The sequence below is a fragment of the Pseudophryne corroboree genome, chromosome 2 (genome assembly GCF_028390025.1).
Source record: "Pseudophryne corroboree isolate aPseCor3 chromosome 2, aPseCor3.hap2, whole genome shotgun sequence".
In the NCBI taxonomy this organism is placed as follows: domain Eukaryota; kingdom Metazoa; phylum Chordata; class Amphibia; order Anura; family Myobatrachidae; genus Pseudophryne; species Pseudophryne corroboree.
Window position 1 is genome coordinate 28,504,760 of NC_086445.1, and position 15,280 is coordinate 28,520,039.

Below are 15,280 nucleotides of genomic sequence, written 5' to 3' on the forward strand. Positions count from 1 at the left end.
TCCTCTGTTGCCGGGTATCGCCTGGTCATCTCTCATGTCCTCTGTTGCCGGGTATTGCCTGGTCATACCTCATGTCCTCTGTTGCCGGGTACCGCCTGGTCATATCTCATGTCCTCTGTTGCCGGGTATCGCCTAGCCATACCTCATGTCCTCTGTGGCCGGGTATCGCCTGGTCATACCTCATGTCCTCTGTTGCCGGGTATCGCCTGGTCATCTCTCATGTCCTCTGTTGCCGGGTATCGCCTGGTCATCTCTCATGTCCTCTGTTGCCGGGTATCGCCTGGTCATATCTCATGTCCTCTGTTGCCGGGTATCGCCTGGTCATATCTCATGTCCTCTGTTGCTGGGTATCGCCTGGTCATACCTCATGTCCTCTGTGGCTGGGTATCGCCTGGTCATACCTCATGTCCTCTGTTGCCGGGTATCGCCTGGTCATATCTCATGTCCTCTGTTGCCGGGTATTGCCTGGTCATACTTCATGTCCTCTTTTGCCGGGTATCGCCTGGTCATCTCTCTTGTCCTCTGTTGCCGGGTATCGCCTGGTCATCTCTCATGTCCTCTGTTGCCGGGTATCGCCTGGCCATACCTCATGTCCTCTGTTGCCGGGTACCGCCTGGTCATACCTCATGTCCTCTGTTGCCAAGTATCACCTGGTCATATCTCATGTCCTCTGTTGCTGGGTATCGCCTGGTCATATCTCATGTCCTCTGTTGCTGGGTATCACCTGGTCATACCTCATGTCCTCTGTTGCCAAGTATCACCTGGTCATATCTCATGTCCTCTGTGGCTGGGTATCGCCTGGTCATACCTCATGTCCTCTGTTGCCGCTTACCGCCTGGCCATACCTCATGTCCTCTGTGGCCGGGAATCGCCTGGTCATACCTCATGTCCTCTGTGGCCGAGTATCGCCTGGTCATACCTCATGTCCTCTGTGGCCGGGTATCGCCTGGTCATCTCTCATGTCCTCTGTTGCCGGGTATCGCCTGGTCATACCTCATGTCCTCTGTTGCCGGGTATCGCCTGGCCATACCTCATGTCCTCTGTTGCCGGGTATCGCCTGGTCATATCTCATGTCCTCTGTTGCCGGGTATCGCCTGGTCATACCTCATGTCCTCTGTTGCCAAGTATCACCTGGTCATATCTCATGTCCTCTTTTGCTGGGTATCGCCTGGTCATATCTCATGTCCTCTGTTGCTGGGTATCACCTGGTCATATCTCATGTCCTCTGTGGCTGGGTATCGCCTGGTCATACCTCATGTCCTCTGTTGCCGGGTACCGCCTGGCCATACCTCATGTCCTCTGTGGCCGGGAATCGCCTGGTCATACCTCATGTCCTCTGTGGCCGGGAATCGCCTGGTCATACCTCATGTCCTCTGTGGCCGGGAATCGCCTGGTCATACCTCATGTCCTCTGTGGCCGAGTATCGCCTGGTCATACCTCATGTCCTCTGTGGCCGAGTATCGCCTGGTCATCTCTCATGTCCTCTGTTGCCGGGTATCGCCTGGTCATCTCTCATGTCCTCTGTTGCCGGGTATCGCCTGGTCATATCTCATGTCCTCTTTTGCCGGGTATCGCCTGGTCATATCTCATGTCCTCTTTTGCCGGGTATCGCCTGGTCATCTCTCTTGTCCTCTGTTGCCGGGTATCGCCTGGTCATCTCTCATGTCCTCTGTTGCCGGGTATCGCCTGGCCATACCTCATGTCCTCTGTTGCCGGGTATCGCCTGGTCATCTCTCATGTCCTCTGTTGCCGGGTATCGCCTGGTCATACCTCATGTCGTCTGTTGCCGGGTATCGCCTGGTCATATCTCATGTCCGCTGTTGCCGGGTATCGCCTGGTCATACCTCATGTCCTCTGTTGCCGGGTATCGCCTGGTCATCTCTCATGTCCTCTGTTGCCGGGTATCGCCTGGTCATACCTCATGTCCTCTGTTGCCAAGTATCACCTGGTCATATCTCATGTCCTCTGTTGCTGGGTATCGCCTGGTCATACCTCATGTCCTCTGTTGCCGGGTATCGCCTGGTTATCTCTCATGTCCTCTGTTGCCAGGTATCGCCTGGTCATACCTCATGTCCTCTGTTGCCGGGTATCGCCTGGCCATACCTCATGTCTTCTGTTGCCGGGTATCGCCTGGTCATCTCTCATGTCCTCTGTTGCCGGGTATCGCCTGGTCATACCTCATGTCCTCTGTTGCCGGGTATCGCCTGGTCATACCTCATGTCCTCTTTTGCCGGGTATCGCCTGGTCATATCTCATGTCCTCTGTTGCCGGGTATCGCCTGGCCATACCTCATGTCCTCTGTTGCCGGGTATCGCCTGGTCATACCTCATGTCCTCTGTTGCCGGGTATCGCCTGGTCATACCTCATGTCCTCTGTTGCCGGGTATCGCCTGGTCATCTCTCATGTCCTCTGTTGCCGGGTATCGCCTGGTCATATCTCATGTCCTCTGTTGCCGGGTATCGCCTGGTCATACCTCATGTCCTCTGTTGCCAAGTATCACCTGGTCATATCTCATGTCCTCTTTTGCTGGGTATCGCCTGGTCATATCTCATGTCCTCTGTTGCTGGGTATCACCTGGTCATACCTCATGTCCTCTGTTGCCAAGTATCACCTGGTCATATCTCATGTCCTCTGTGGCTGGGTATCGCCTGGTCATACCTCATGTCCTCTGTTGCCGGGTACCGCCTGGCCATACCTCATGTCCTCTGTGGCCGGGAATCGCCTGGTCATACCTCATGTCCTCTGTGGCCGGGAATCGCCTGGTCATACCTCATGTCCTCTGTGGCCGGGAATCGCCTGGTCATACCTCATGTCCTCTGTGGCCGAGTATCGCCTGGTCATACCTCATGTCCTCTGTGGCCGAGTATCGCCTGGTCATCTCTCATGTCCTCTGTTGCCGGGTATCGCCTGGTCATCTCTCATGTCCTCTGTTGCCGGGTATCGCCTGGTCATATCTCATGTCCTCTTTTGCCGGGTATCGCCTGGTCATATCTCATGTCCTCTTTTGCCGGGTATCGCCTGGTCATCTCTCTTGTCCTCTGTTGCCGGGTATCGCCTGGTCATCTCTCATGTCCTCTGTGGCCGGGTATCGCCTGGTCATACCTCATGTCCTCTGTTGCCGGGTATCGCCTGGTCATACCTGATGTCCTCTGTTGCCGGGTATCGCCTGGTCATACCTCATGTCCTCTGTGGCCGGGTATCGCCTGGTCATACCTCATGTCCTCTGTTGCCGGGTATCGCCTGGTCATATCTCATGTCCTCTGTTGCCGGGTATCGCCTGGTCATACCTCATGTCCTCTGTGGCCGGGTATCGCCTGGTCATACCTGATGTCCTCTGTTGCCGGGTATCGCCTGGTCATACCTCATGTCCTCTGTGGCCGGGTATCGCCTGGTCATACCTCATGTCCTCTGTTGCCGGGTATCGCCTGGCCATATGTCTTGCTGGACGCAGTTACTACGTGTGTTCTCAGTCGGCATTCTCTTCTTTGTCCTCAGGAGCCTTCGGTCCAAACTGGAGCGCAGTCAGAGCTGCGGCGAGACGATCAACGAAAGCTTACCGCTTGGGCTACGGAGATCCTCACAGCTTCATAAAGCTAAGGTGAGAACGGCACCTCTGTATCACACAGCGCTGCGTCCATGTAACAGCAGGACCTCCAGGGTCCATACCGCGCTGCATCACAAGGTGGCTGCTGGGGGCTACTTTCACAGGCCATCATAGAGCTATGGCCAATAGCCACAGCCATGGTCATCATGATAGACAGACAGAAACATACGCCTGAAGATGTATTTGCACTTACGGCCATCTCTGCTCAGCCCCGAACTGAACCCTTCCTAGAGCAGAACGTCCTTTCATCTCCAGAGATGGGACTGCACTGGCACCAACTATACATGCCTAGACTTGGTTCTGCAGCACACACACTGTATGGAATCATCCCCATATTGTGCTTCTCTCTTTTGCACCAAAGGTATCGCTGCTGCACATGTGCACTGATGACGACAGGTATCAAATTAGATGTACATATAGCAGCGGTCTGCTCGCAGAAATGTGTACAACTCCGCGGCAGCACCTAGGCAGGGCCAGAGAATGGGCCACGTGGGTCTGGGGCTGGAAATTATGGAAAGCCTATTGTGAGAAGCGGAAGAGGTGTCCCCAGCGCTGTGTGGGTGTGGTCAGTACCATGTGGGCGTGTGCACCCCCTACACTGCAGAGGAGGTGTGACCAGTGCTGTGTGGGTGTGGCTAGTACCATGTGGACGTGCACTCCACTACACTGCAAAGGAGGTGTGGCCAGCATATAGGAGTGTGCACCCCCTACACTGCAGAGGAGGTGTGACCAGTGCTGTGTGGGTGTGGCTAGTACCATGTGGACGTGCACTCCACTACACTGCAAAGGAGGTGTGGCCAGCATATAGGAGTGTGCACCCCCTACACTGCAGAGGAGGTGCGACCAGCGCTGTGTGGGTGTGGCCAGCATGTAGGAGCGTGCACCCTCTACACTGCAGAGGAGGTGTGACCAGCGCTGTGTGGGTGTGGCCAGCATGTAGGAGTGTGCACCCCCTACACTGCAGAGGAGGTGTGACCAGCGCTGTGTGGGTGTGGCCAGCATGTAGGAGTGTGCACCCTCTACACTGCAGAGGAGGTGTGACCAGCGCTGTGTGGGTGTGGCCAGCATGTAGGAGTGTGCACCCCCTACACTGCAGAGGAGGTGTGACCAGTGCTATATGGGTGTGGCCAACATGTAGGAGTGTGCACCCCCTACACTGCAGAGGAGGTGTGACCAGCGCTGTGTGGGTGTGGCCAGCATGTAGGAGTGTGCACCCTCTACACTGCAGAGGAGGTGTGACCAGCGCTATATGGGTGTGGCCAGCATGTAGGAGTGTGCACCCCCTACACTGCAGAGGAGGTGTGACCAGCGCTGTGTGGGTGTGGCCAGCATGTAGATGTGTGCACCCCCTACACTGCAGAGGAGGTGTGACCAGCGCTGTGTGGGTGTGGCCAGCATGTAGGAGTGTGCACCCCCTACACTGCAGAGGAGGTGTGACCAGCGCTGTGTGGGTGTGGCCAGCATGTAGGAGTGTGCACCCCCTACACTGCAGAGGAGGTGTGACCAGCGCTGTGTGGGTGTGGCCAGCATGTAGGAGCGTGCACCCCCTACACTGCAGAGGAGGTGTGACCAGCGCTGTGTGGGTGTGGCCAGCATGTAGGAGTGTGCACCCCCTACACTGCAGAGGAGGTGCGACCAGCGCTGTGTGGGTGTGGCCAGCATGTAGGAGTGTGCACCCTCTACACTGCAGAGGAGGTGTGACCAGCGCTGTGTGGGTGTGGCCAGCATGTAGGAGCGTGCACCCCCTACACTGCAGAGGAGGTGTGACCAGCGCTGTGTGGGTGTGGCCAACATGTAGGAGTGTGCACCCCCTACACTGCAGAGGAGGTGTGACCAGCGCTGTGTGGGTGTGGCCAGCATGTAGGAGTGTGCACCCTCTACACTGCAGTGGAGGTGTGACCAGCGCTGTGTGGGTGTGGCCAGCATGTAGGAGTGTGCACCCCCTACACTGCAGAGGAGGTGTGACCAGTGCTATATGGGTGTGGCCAACATGTAGGAGTGTGCACCCCCTACACTGCAGAGGAGGTGTGACCAGCGCTGTGTGGGTGTGGCCAGCATGTAGATGTGTGCACCCCCTACACTGCAGAGGAGGTGTGACCAGCGCTGTGTGGGTGTGGCCAGCATGTAGGAGTGTGCACCCCCTACACTGCAGAGGAGGTGCGACCAGCGCTGTGTGGGTGTGGCCAGCATGTAGGAGTGTGCACCCTCTACACTGCAGAGGAGGTGTGACCAGCGCTGTGTGGGTGTGGCCAGCATGTAGATGTGTGCACCCCCTACACTGCAGAGGAGGTGTGACCAGCGCTGTGTGGGTGTGGCCAGCATGTAGATGTGTGCACCCCCTACACTGCAGAGGAGGTGTGACCAGCGCTGTGTGGGTGTGGCCAGCATGTAGATGTGTGCACCCCCTAAACTGCAGAGGAGGTGTGACCAGCGCTGTGTGGGTGTGGCCAGCATGTAGGAGTGTGCACCCCCTACACTGCAGAGGAGGTGTGACCAGCGCTGTGTGGGTGTGGCCAGCATGTAGATGTGTGCACCCCCTACACTGCAGAGGAGGTGTGGCCAGCATGTAGATGTGTGCACCCCCTACACTGCAGAGGAGGTGTGACCAGCGCTATATGGGTGTGGCCAGCATGTAGGAGTGTGCACCCTCTACACTGCAGAAGAGGTGTGACCAGCGCTGTGTGGGTGTGGCCAGCATGTAGATGTGTGCACCCCCTACACTGCAGAGGAGGTGTGACCAGCGCTGTGTGGGTGTGGCCAGCATGTAGATGTGTGCACCCCCTACACTGCAGAGGAGGTGTGACCAGCGCTGTGTGGGTGTGGCCAGCATGTAGGAGTGTGCACCCCCTACACTGCAGAGGAGGTGTGACCAGCGCTGTGTGGGTGTGGCCAGCATGTAGGAGTGTGCACCCCCTACACTGCAGAGGAGGTGCGACCAGCGCTGTGTGGGTGTGGCCAGCATGTAGGAGTGTGCACCCTCTACACTGCAGAGGAGGTGTGACCAGCGCTATATGGGTATGGCCAGCATGTAGGAGTGTGCACCCCCTACACTGCAGAGGAGGTGTGACTAGCGCTGTGTGGGTGTGGCCAGCATGTAGGAGTGTGCACCCCCTACACTGCAGAGGAGGTGCGACCAGCGCTGTGTGGGTGTGGCCAGCATGTAGGAGTGTGCACCCTCTACACTGCAGAGGAGGTGTGACCAGCGCTATATGGGTGTGGCCAGCATGTAGGAGTGTGCACCCCCTACACTGCAGAGGAGGTGTGACCAGCGCTATATGGGTGTGGCCAGCATGTAGGAGTGTGCACCCTCTACACTGCAGAAGAGGTGTGACCAGCGCTGTGTGGGTGTGGCCAGCATGTAGATGTGTGCACCCCCTACACTGCAGAGGAGGTGTGACCAGCGCTGTGTGGGTGTGGCCAGCATGTAGGAGTGTGCACCCTCTACACTGCAGAGGAGGTGTGACCAGCGCTGTGTGGGTGTGGCCAGCATGTAGGAGCGTGCACCCTCTACACTGCAGAGGAGGTGTGACCAGCGCTGTGTGGGTGTGGCCAGCATGTAGGAGTGTGCACCCCCTACACTGCAGAGGAGGTGTGACCAGCGCTGTGTGGGTGTGGCCAGCATGTAGGAGTGTGCACCCTCTACACTGCAGAGGAGGTGTGACCAGCGCTATATGGGTGTGGCCAGCATGTAGGAGTGTGCACCCCCTACACTGCAGAGGAGGTGTGACCAGCGCTATATGGGTGTGGCCAGCATGTAGGAGTGTGCACCCTCTACACTGCAGAAGAGGTGTGACCAGCGCTGTGTGGGTGTGGCCAGCATGTAGATGTGTGCACCCCCTACACTGCAGAGGAGGTGTGACCAGCGCTGTGTGGGTGTGGCCAGCATGTAGGAGTGTGCACCCTCTACACTGCAGAGGAGGTGTGACCAGCGCTGTGTGGGTGTGGCCAGCATGTAGGAGCGTGCACCCTCTACACTGCAGAGGAGGTGTGACCAGCGCTGTGTGGGTGTGGCCAGCATGTAGGAGTGTGCACCCCCTACACTGCAGAGGAGGTGTGACCAGCGCTGTGTGGGTGTGGCCAGCATGTAGGAGTGTGCACCCTCTACACTGCAGAGGAGGTGTGACCAGCGCTGTGTGGGTGTGGCCAGCATGTAGGAGTGTGCACCCCCTACACTGCAGAGGAGGTGTGACCAGTGCTATATGGGTGTGGCCAACATGTAGGAGTGTGCACCCCCTACACTGCAGAGGAGGTGTGACCAGCGCTGTGTGGGTGTGGCCAACATGTAGGAGTGTGCACCCCCTACACTGCAGAGGAGGTGTGACCAGCGCTGTGTGGGTGTGGCCAGCATGTAGGAGTGTGCACCCTCTACACTGCAGTGGAGGTGTGACCAGCGCTGTGTGGGTGTGGCCAGCATGTAGGAGTGTGCACCCCCTACACTGCAGAGGAGGTGTGACCAGTGCTATATGGGTGTGGCCAACATGTAGGAGTGTGCACCCCCTACACTGCAGAGGAGGTGTGACCAGCGCTGTGTGGGTGTGGCCAGCATGTAGATGTGTGCACCCCCTACACTGCAGAGGAGGTGTGACCAGCGCTGTGTGGGTGTGGCCAGCATGTAGGAGTGTGCACCCCCTACACTGCAGAGGAGGTGCGACCAGCGCTGTGTGGGTGTGGCCAGCATGTAGGAGTGTGCACCCTCTACACTGCAGAGGAGGTGTGACCAGCGCTGTGTGGGTGTGGCCAGCATGTAGGAGCGTGCACCCCCTACACTGCAGAGGAGGTGTGACCAGCGCTGTGTGGGTGTGGCCAACATGTAGGAGTGTGCACCCCCTACACTGCAGAGGAGGTGTGACCAGCGCTGTGTGGGTGTGGCCAGCATGTAGGAGTGTGCACCCTCTACACTGCAGTGGAGGTGTGACCAGCGCTATATGGGTGTGGCCAGCATGTAGGAGTGTGCACCCCCTACACTGCAGAGGAGGTGTGACCAGCGCTGTGTGGGTGTGGCCAGCATGTAGATGTGTGCACCCCCTACACTGCAGAGGAGGTGTGACCAGCGCTGTGTGGGTGTGGCCAGCATGTAGGAGTGTGCACCCCCTGCACTGCAGAGGAGGTGTGACCAGCGCTGTGTGGGTGTGGCCAGCATGTAGGAGTGTGCACCCCCTACACTGCAGAGGAGGTGTGACCAGCGCTGTGTGGGTGTGGCCAGCATGTAGATGTGTGCACCCCCTAAACTGCAGAGGAGGTGCGACCAGCGCTGTGTGGGTGTGGCCAACTTGTAGGAGTGTGCACCCCCTACACTGCAGAGGAGGTGTGACCAGCGCTGTGTGGGTGTGGCCAGCATGTAGATGTGTGCACCCCCTACACTGCAGAGGAGGTGTGACCAGCGCTGTGTGGGTGTGGCCAGCATGTAGATGTGTGCACCCCCTAAACTGCAGAGGAGGTGTGACCAGCGCTGTGTGGGTGTGGCCAGCATGTAGGAGTGTGCACCCCCTACACTGCAGAGGAGGTGTGACCAGCGCTGTGTGGGTGTGGCCAGCATGTAGATGTGTGCACCCCCTACACTGCAGAGGAGGTGTGGCCAGCATGTAGATGTGTGCACCCCCTACACTGCAGAGGAGGTGTGACCAGCGCTATATGGGTGTGGCCAGCATGTAGGAGTGTGCACCCTCTACACTGCAGAAGAGGTGTGACCAGCGCTGTGTGGGTGTGGCCAGCATGTAGATGTGTGCACCCCCTACACTGCAGAGGAGGTGTGACCAGCGCTGTGTGGGTGTGGCCAGCATGTAGATGTGTGCACCCCCTACACTGCAGAGGAGGTGTGACCAGCGCGCTGTGGGTGTGGCCAGCATGTAGGAGTGTGCACCCCCTACACTGCAGAGGAGGTGTGACCAGCGCTGTGTGGGTGTGGCCAGCATGTAGGAGTGTGCACCCCCTACACTGCAGAGGAGGTGCGACCAGCGCTGTGTGGGTGTGGCCAGCATGTAGGAGTGTGCACCCTCTACACTGCAGAGGAGGTGTGACCAGCGCTATATGGGTATGGCCAGCATGTAGGAGTGTGCACCCCCTACACTGCAGAGGAGGTGTGACTAGCGCTGTGTGGGTGTGGCCAGCATGTAGGAGTGTGCACCCCCTACACTGCAGAGGAGGTGCGACCAGCGCTGTGTGGGTGTGGCCAGCATGTAGGAGTGTGCACCCCCTACACTGCAGAGGAGGTGCGACCAGCGCTGTGTGGGTGTGGCCAGCATGTAGGAGTGTGCACCCTCTACACTGCAGAGGAGGTGTGACCAGCGCTATATGGGTGTGGCCAGCATGTAGGAGTGTGCACCCCCTACACTGCAGAGGAGGTGTGACCAGCGCTGTGTGGGTGTGGCCAGCATGTAGGAGTGTGCACCCTCTACACTGCAGAGGAGGTGTGACCAGCGTCATGTGGGCTTGTGCTTCCCCTATACTGAGGAGGATGTATGACCGGTGCTGTGTGGGTGCGGCTAGTACTATGTGGGCGTGCACTCCACTCCACTTATCGTCCCCAATGTCTCCCTAAATATATAAAAGGAGAAAAATTGCATAATTTTAAGTGAAAAATAGAAATGGTTTTTTATTCCTGTGATTTATGGCTGACTCTGTGACCTGCTGGGCGGCTGGTCACCATCATGCTTCCATGATGATGGGCCTATTTTAATGTGGAGGCCTGGGGCTGCAGTCTTCATGATTGCGGTCCACGGTCTGTGTAGATGAAGTTGCGCGGTCTATATAGATGAAGTTGCGTGGCTTGTGTGGGTGAAGTTGCGCGGCTTGTGTGGGTGAAGTTGGGCGGTCTGTGTGGGTGAAGTTGCGCGGCTTGTGTGGGTGAAGTTGCGCGGCTTGTGTGGGTGAAGTTGCGCGGCTTGTGTGGGTGAAGTTGCGCGGCTTGTGTGGGTGAAGTTGCGCGGCTTGTGTGGGTGAAGTTGCGCGGCTTGTGTGGGTGAAGTTGCGCGGCTTGTGTGGGTGAAGTTGGGCGGTCTGTGTGGGTGAAGTTGCGCGGCTTGTGTGGGTGAAGTTGCGCGGCTTGTGTGGGTGAAGTTGCGCGGCTTGTGTGGGTGAAGTTGCGCGGCTTGTGTGGGTGAAGTTGCGCGGCCTGTGTGGGTGAAGTTGCGCGGCCTGTGTGGGTGAAGTTGCGCGGCCTGTGTGGGTGAAGTTGCGCGGCCTGTGTGGGTGAAGTTGCGCGGCCTGTGTGGGTGAAGTTGCGCGGCCTGTGTGGGTGAAGTTGCGCGGCCTGTGTGGGTGAAGTTGCGCGTCCTGTGTGGGTGAAGTTGCACGGCCTGTGTAGAGTGTGGTCCATGTCTGTATAGATTGCAGTCCACGCCAGCATGTCTAATATAGCATCTTCTTTTCTTTCCCCCACAGACTCCCTTTGGTGGCAGCTCAGCTGGCTTCCTTGGCGTCCTGCTATCTACAGAGAACAGCCGCTCTTTCTCTGCCCCTGTCCTCACGTCTGAGAAATGTCTCCCGATCAACGCCCTCAACTCTTTCACCCCACTGCATAAGCCTGAGCGATCCGTCAGTCCCGAGAGCAACGACAGCATCTCCGAGGAGCTCAACCACTTCAAGCCAATTGTCTGTTCCCCTTGCACCCCTCCCAAGAGACTCCCAGATGGCCGAGTCCTAAGCCCCGTCATCATCAAGTCCACTCCCAGGAACCTGCGGCGGAACCTGCAGAAGCCCACCACCTACGAGGCCAGCCCTGTGATTCTAAAGAAATGGGAGCAAGTCTTCCGGGACCGACAAATGAAGAGGACTCTATCCAAAGGCACTCTGACTATATCGGCTGAAGGTAGCGCGCCGGTAAAAGTTAAAGCCCCTGACGGCGAGGAGCCGACAAATCGCCAGACCAAGTTCAGTGGTATAAGTGCCGTTGGAGATGTTGGACTTTTGCCCTGCTCTAGTAAGGAGGAAGCAGCGCTCATAAATTGTGACCCAAGGGGCCAGTTGCACCCCTGCAGGGATTGTTCTCAGGGCAAAGGTCAGCACCCTGAGCCCATTGCAATGAACTTTCATGATGCGAATACCAACACGCATACTGGAGCCAAGACCAGGTTGGCATCGCGGCTTACGTCCAGTAAAAAGACAGTCCCTCAGTGCACGTGCTTGGTAGCAAAACCCATTAAGCAGTCTTTGAAGCGCGGGCACAAAAAGAAGATGCAGCCGGTTGGCCTGCAGAACGGCTCCTCCTTCGCACCCGCCGAAAAAATCAGCCCGGCCTTCCCCCAGCGCAGAGGGCAAAAGAGACGCTGTAAAACCAAGCACTTAGAACAGAACGGTTCCTTCAAGCGGCTACGGGTCACGGTAAAGGGCAGCTGCAGCCAGCGTGGCTTTGAGAGGCTTTGGCGGGAGGCGGAGAAGAAGTTGCACCAAGAGGAGGAAGATAAAAAACTTGCTTTAAAACTTCAGCAAATTTTTGACAAGGAAAGCCGCATGGTGAAGCGCTGTAAAGGGAGCAGGGATGACTACCACTTGCGTTCCAAAAATACAGCTGGCGCAAACTAGCGTCTCATTGTTTTGCCTTTTCTAGACTGAAAAATATCCAAATTGTCAGATAAATGTTTTTTTTTATCTTTATTTTGGACAATGGAAACAGATGGTTATTACAGTACTACTCGGTATAACGTACAAAACAAGATGGCTCTTCCAAAAGCAAGACTACCTGAAAAAAATATATAGACTGAGGTCTACAGTTAGTGATTATGTATCTTATTGTCCAGTATGAAGGCATATTGTCCTCACATCTGCTTACATTATCTTATAGCCGCTGGTTTCATCTTGATGCATCTTGTTCCTGTCTCACTTCGCAAGGGCTTTACATTACTATGCAGTGTTTGTGCATATCAGATGGCGAAACGCGTTTCTACTATATTCCTCCGTCCTGTAGGAAATCCCTTCTTCTAATGAAGCGGTCAGTTTGGTCTGGCAGTTGCATCTGACTGTAGTATGTCGCTTTGCTCTAATCTGCATACCGATTGTTTCAGTACATGCCCCACGCGTTTCGATCTGTTAAAATAGCTGCTAAACCTTAAATACAAGTTGCCATAATATGAAACTCAAAATTTGTAAAAATCCCATATGTGTATACAAAGGTCCCCGTTACACAACTGAGCGTTAGAGCTTGGATTCCCGTGACTGAGCAGTAGGTCCCATTCCGTTATCTGCCTTTTTCGGGCTGCCAGGAGCTTCCTGCGCTGTTTGTCAATAGATCCTTAGAACAGTGATCTGCTCAGCCTAGGGAAAAATCACCCTCTCCGCCCCCTCCCTCCATCTGCGAACACCAACATGTGTGAAACGACAGAAGATACCTTTTGAGAAATGTTATTAGCGGGTCTCCTATAACGCATCTCGTATCGGTGTTATAGCCTGATCCTCCTCTATATTCTGTGAATGTATATTGGATACCTCAGTATTTCTGCTGTGTGCCATTGGTAATTCCAATTTAAGTTAATCAGAGCATTATTCCGCATGTTGATTAATGCGGTAAGACGATGACCATCTGCTGCCATCTTCTAGACCAGTGGTTCTCAAACTCGGTCCTCAGGACCCCACACAGTTCACGTTTTCCATGTCACCCAGCAGCTGCACTGTGCATCACCAACTGTCACATTTTAAAAATGTACAGGTGACCTGCAAAACATGAATCGTGTGGGGTCCTGAGGACTGAGTTTGAGAACCTGTGTTCTAGACAAATAATAATATAAATAAATTGCCTTATCTGCTTTCATAAAAAAAAAAAAAGGTTCAAATTGTTTATGTATATCCTGTATTTGTCCCCAGCATCCGCCCTTCATGGCTCCTGTTCATTTCACACATCTCCATCACCGTCATACTAGCTACCTTCTGATGACGCACCTGTCACAGGCTCTGGCCCTAATTTAGGGCCCGAATCAGACCTGATCACTTTTCTGCGAAATTGCAGAGGTTTGCGATCAGATATTGGCCGCCCAAACAAAGCGAAGAGCCGCCCCGTGCAAGTCTGCGTACGCCGTGCGAAAAGCAAGCTCTGTGTACGCCGGTCAGCTACAAATCTGTTCGCAACTCACCATCAAATGGTTTTTGCAGTCTGCGCGCAGCCCAGGACTTACTCCTACAGTGCCATAGCAACAGGCTGATCGGGGCCGGAGCTGATGTCACACCACCGCCCTGAAAACGCTTGGGAACGTCTGCGTTTTTCCTGACACTCCCAGAAAACGGCCACTTACCACCCCCAAACGCCCACTTCCTGTCAATCGACTTGCGTACGCCTAGCGATCAAAAAGACGCTGGATTCTTCCGACGTATGGCCTCGCGTGCGCGCATTACAATCTATATGCATGTGCAGTTGATCGATAATCGTCCGTCCTGCGAAATTGCTATCAGGTATAAATCGGGCCCTTAGACATTAGCATTACGCTCCCATAGACCTGGTGTAAATCTGTTATATAATCTATTAATGCCAGATCTCAAAATACAGCCGTGTTTTACGCAAAATCAGCAAGTTGATGTTTACACGGCCCCTACCTCCTCCCGGGTATTGTGATCGTAACAATGGCAGTGATACTACAGATAACAGATCATTATACCTTTAATGTTTTGATCATCCGAAATGGAAATAATTCAGATGAGTGATTTACGCATCAGTCGCTTGTACTATTCTGTCACCTCCACATCCCGCACAGATTGCACCTTAATAAATCTACCTGCTGCAGCGTATACAATGCCGTATTTACCAACCTTGTATCCCGTCTCTTACCGTTCAGCACAAGTAAATTAAATACCCCAAATTATAATATATTCCTTTCAACCGTAAGTAATGAAGATTATGTCAGAACGAAAAAAATATTTTTACTATGTAAAACTATTTTAATATCAGTCCATTAGACCGTTCCAAAGCTGACCTCCCACCCCTGCTGGCTGACCACAGCGCTGAGGGTCGTGCTCAGTCGCCCGCCGCGGTACAGCCGGATCACATGGGGACTGGTTAGCACGGATGTCAGCAATATCGTATATCATCGTATAACTAATATCTGTATTGCTGTGCCTGCTGTATGTTAATGGATGCAGACATTTTTCTATAGCTTTACCTGCAATTCCTGCCCCAATCATGGAATATATGTGACGATGGAAGTTTGGGAGATCACCGTGCAGTGACCGTATGTCTGTATGTAAGCCGGTTACTGACCACCTCCTGTTTACAGCCAATTAATCTGAAGATAGTTCCCATAATGTGGAATTACATATTTATCATCCTTTAGTTGGGGTTCTGTTGTGGAGCTTTATTGCCTTAACTTGTACAGAGTGGGGGCGACAGGCCTGCGAGAATGTGCGTATACCTAATGTAAATAAACTCTTCTGGATTTGTTCTCGACTGCAGATATGGTCTTCGTGAATGTTCAGCAAGCTTACCCTAAGGTCATTCAATGAGGTGTAATCTCCATCTAATATATTATTTGGAACCATCCAATCGCTTGCTGGTCGCCGGACAATCTCTGACTTTTTTAAGGGGTAATCATTTACAAGGCACCCCCAAACTGTCACACGGTCCTAGTCCTTAGCCGAATAGAGTAACCCCTTGCTACCAAGAGGGGGTGGAGCGGTAAACCCTCCCTATGTGTTAGTGCAGCTTTACATAGAGCACAGGTTCTCAAACTCAGTCCTCAGGGCCCCAGTTTGTTTTCT

General features: G+C 54.8%; 1 protein-coding gene across 2 annotated transcripts in view; it reads left to right on the plus strand.

Annotated features, from left to right (window-relative positions):
• Positions 1 to 14,969, plus strand: part of RNF169 (ring finger protein 169) — a 32,737-nt gene extending 17,768 nt beyond the window's left edge. For both annotated transcript variants that reach the window (XM_063950933.1, XM_063950932.1), the window contains 2 exons: positions 3,496 to 3,598; positions 10,985 to 14,969. In XM_063950933.1, the coding sequence (XP_063807003.1) occupies positions 3,496 to 3,598; positions 10,985 to 12,124 (1,243 nt within the window). In that variant the 3' untranslated portion in view covers positions 12,125 to 14,969. The remainder of the gene's footprint in view (positions 1 to 3,495; positions 3,599 to 10,984) is intronic.
• The last annotated feature ends 311 nt before the right edge of the window (positions 14,970 to 15,280 follow it).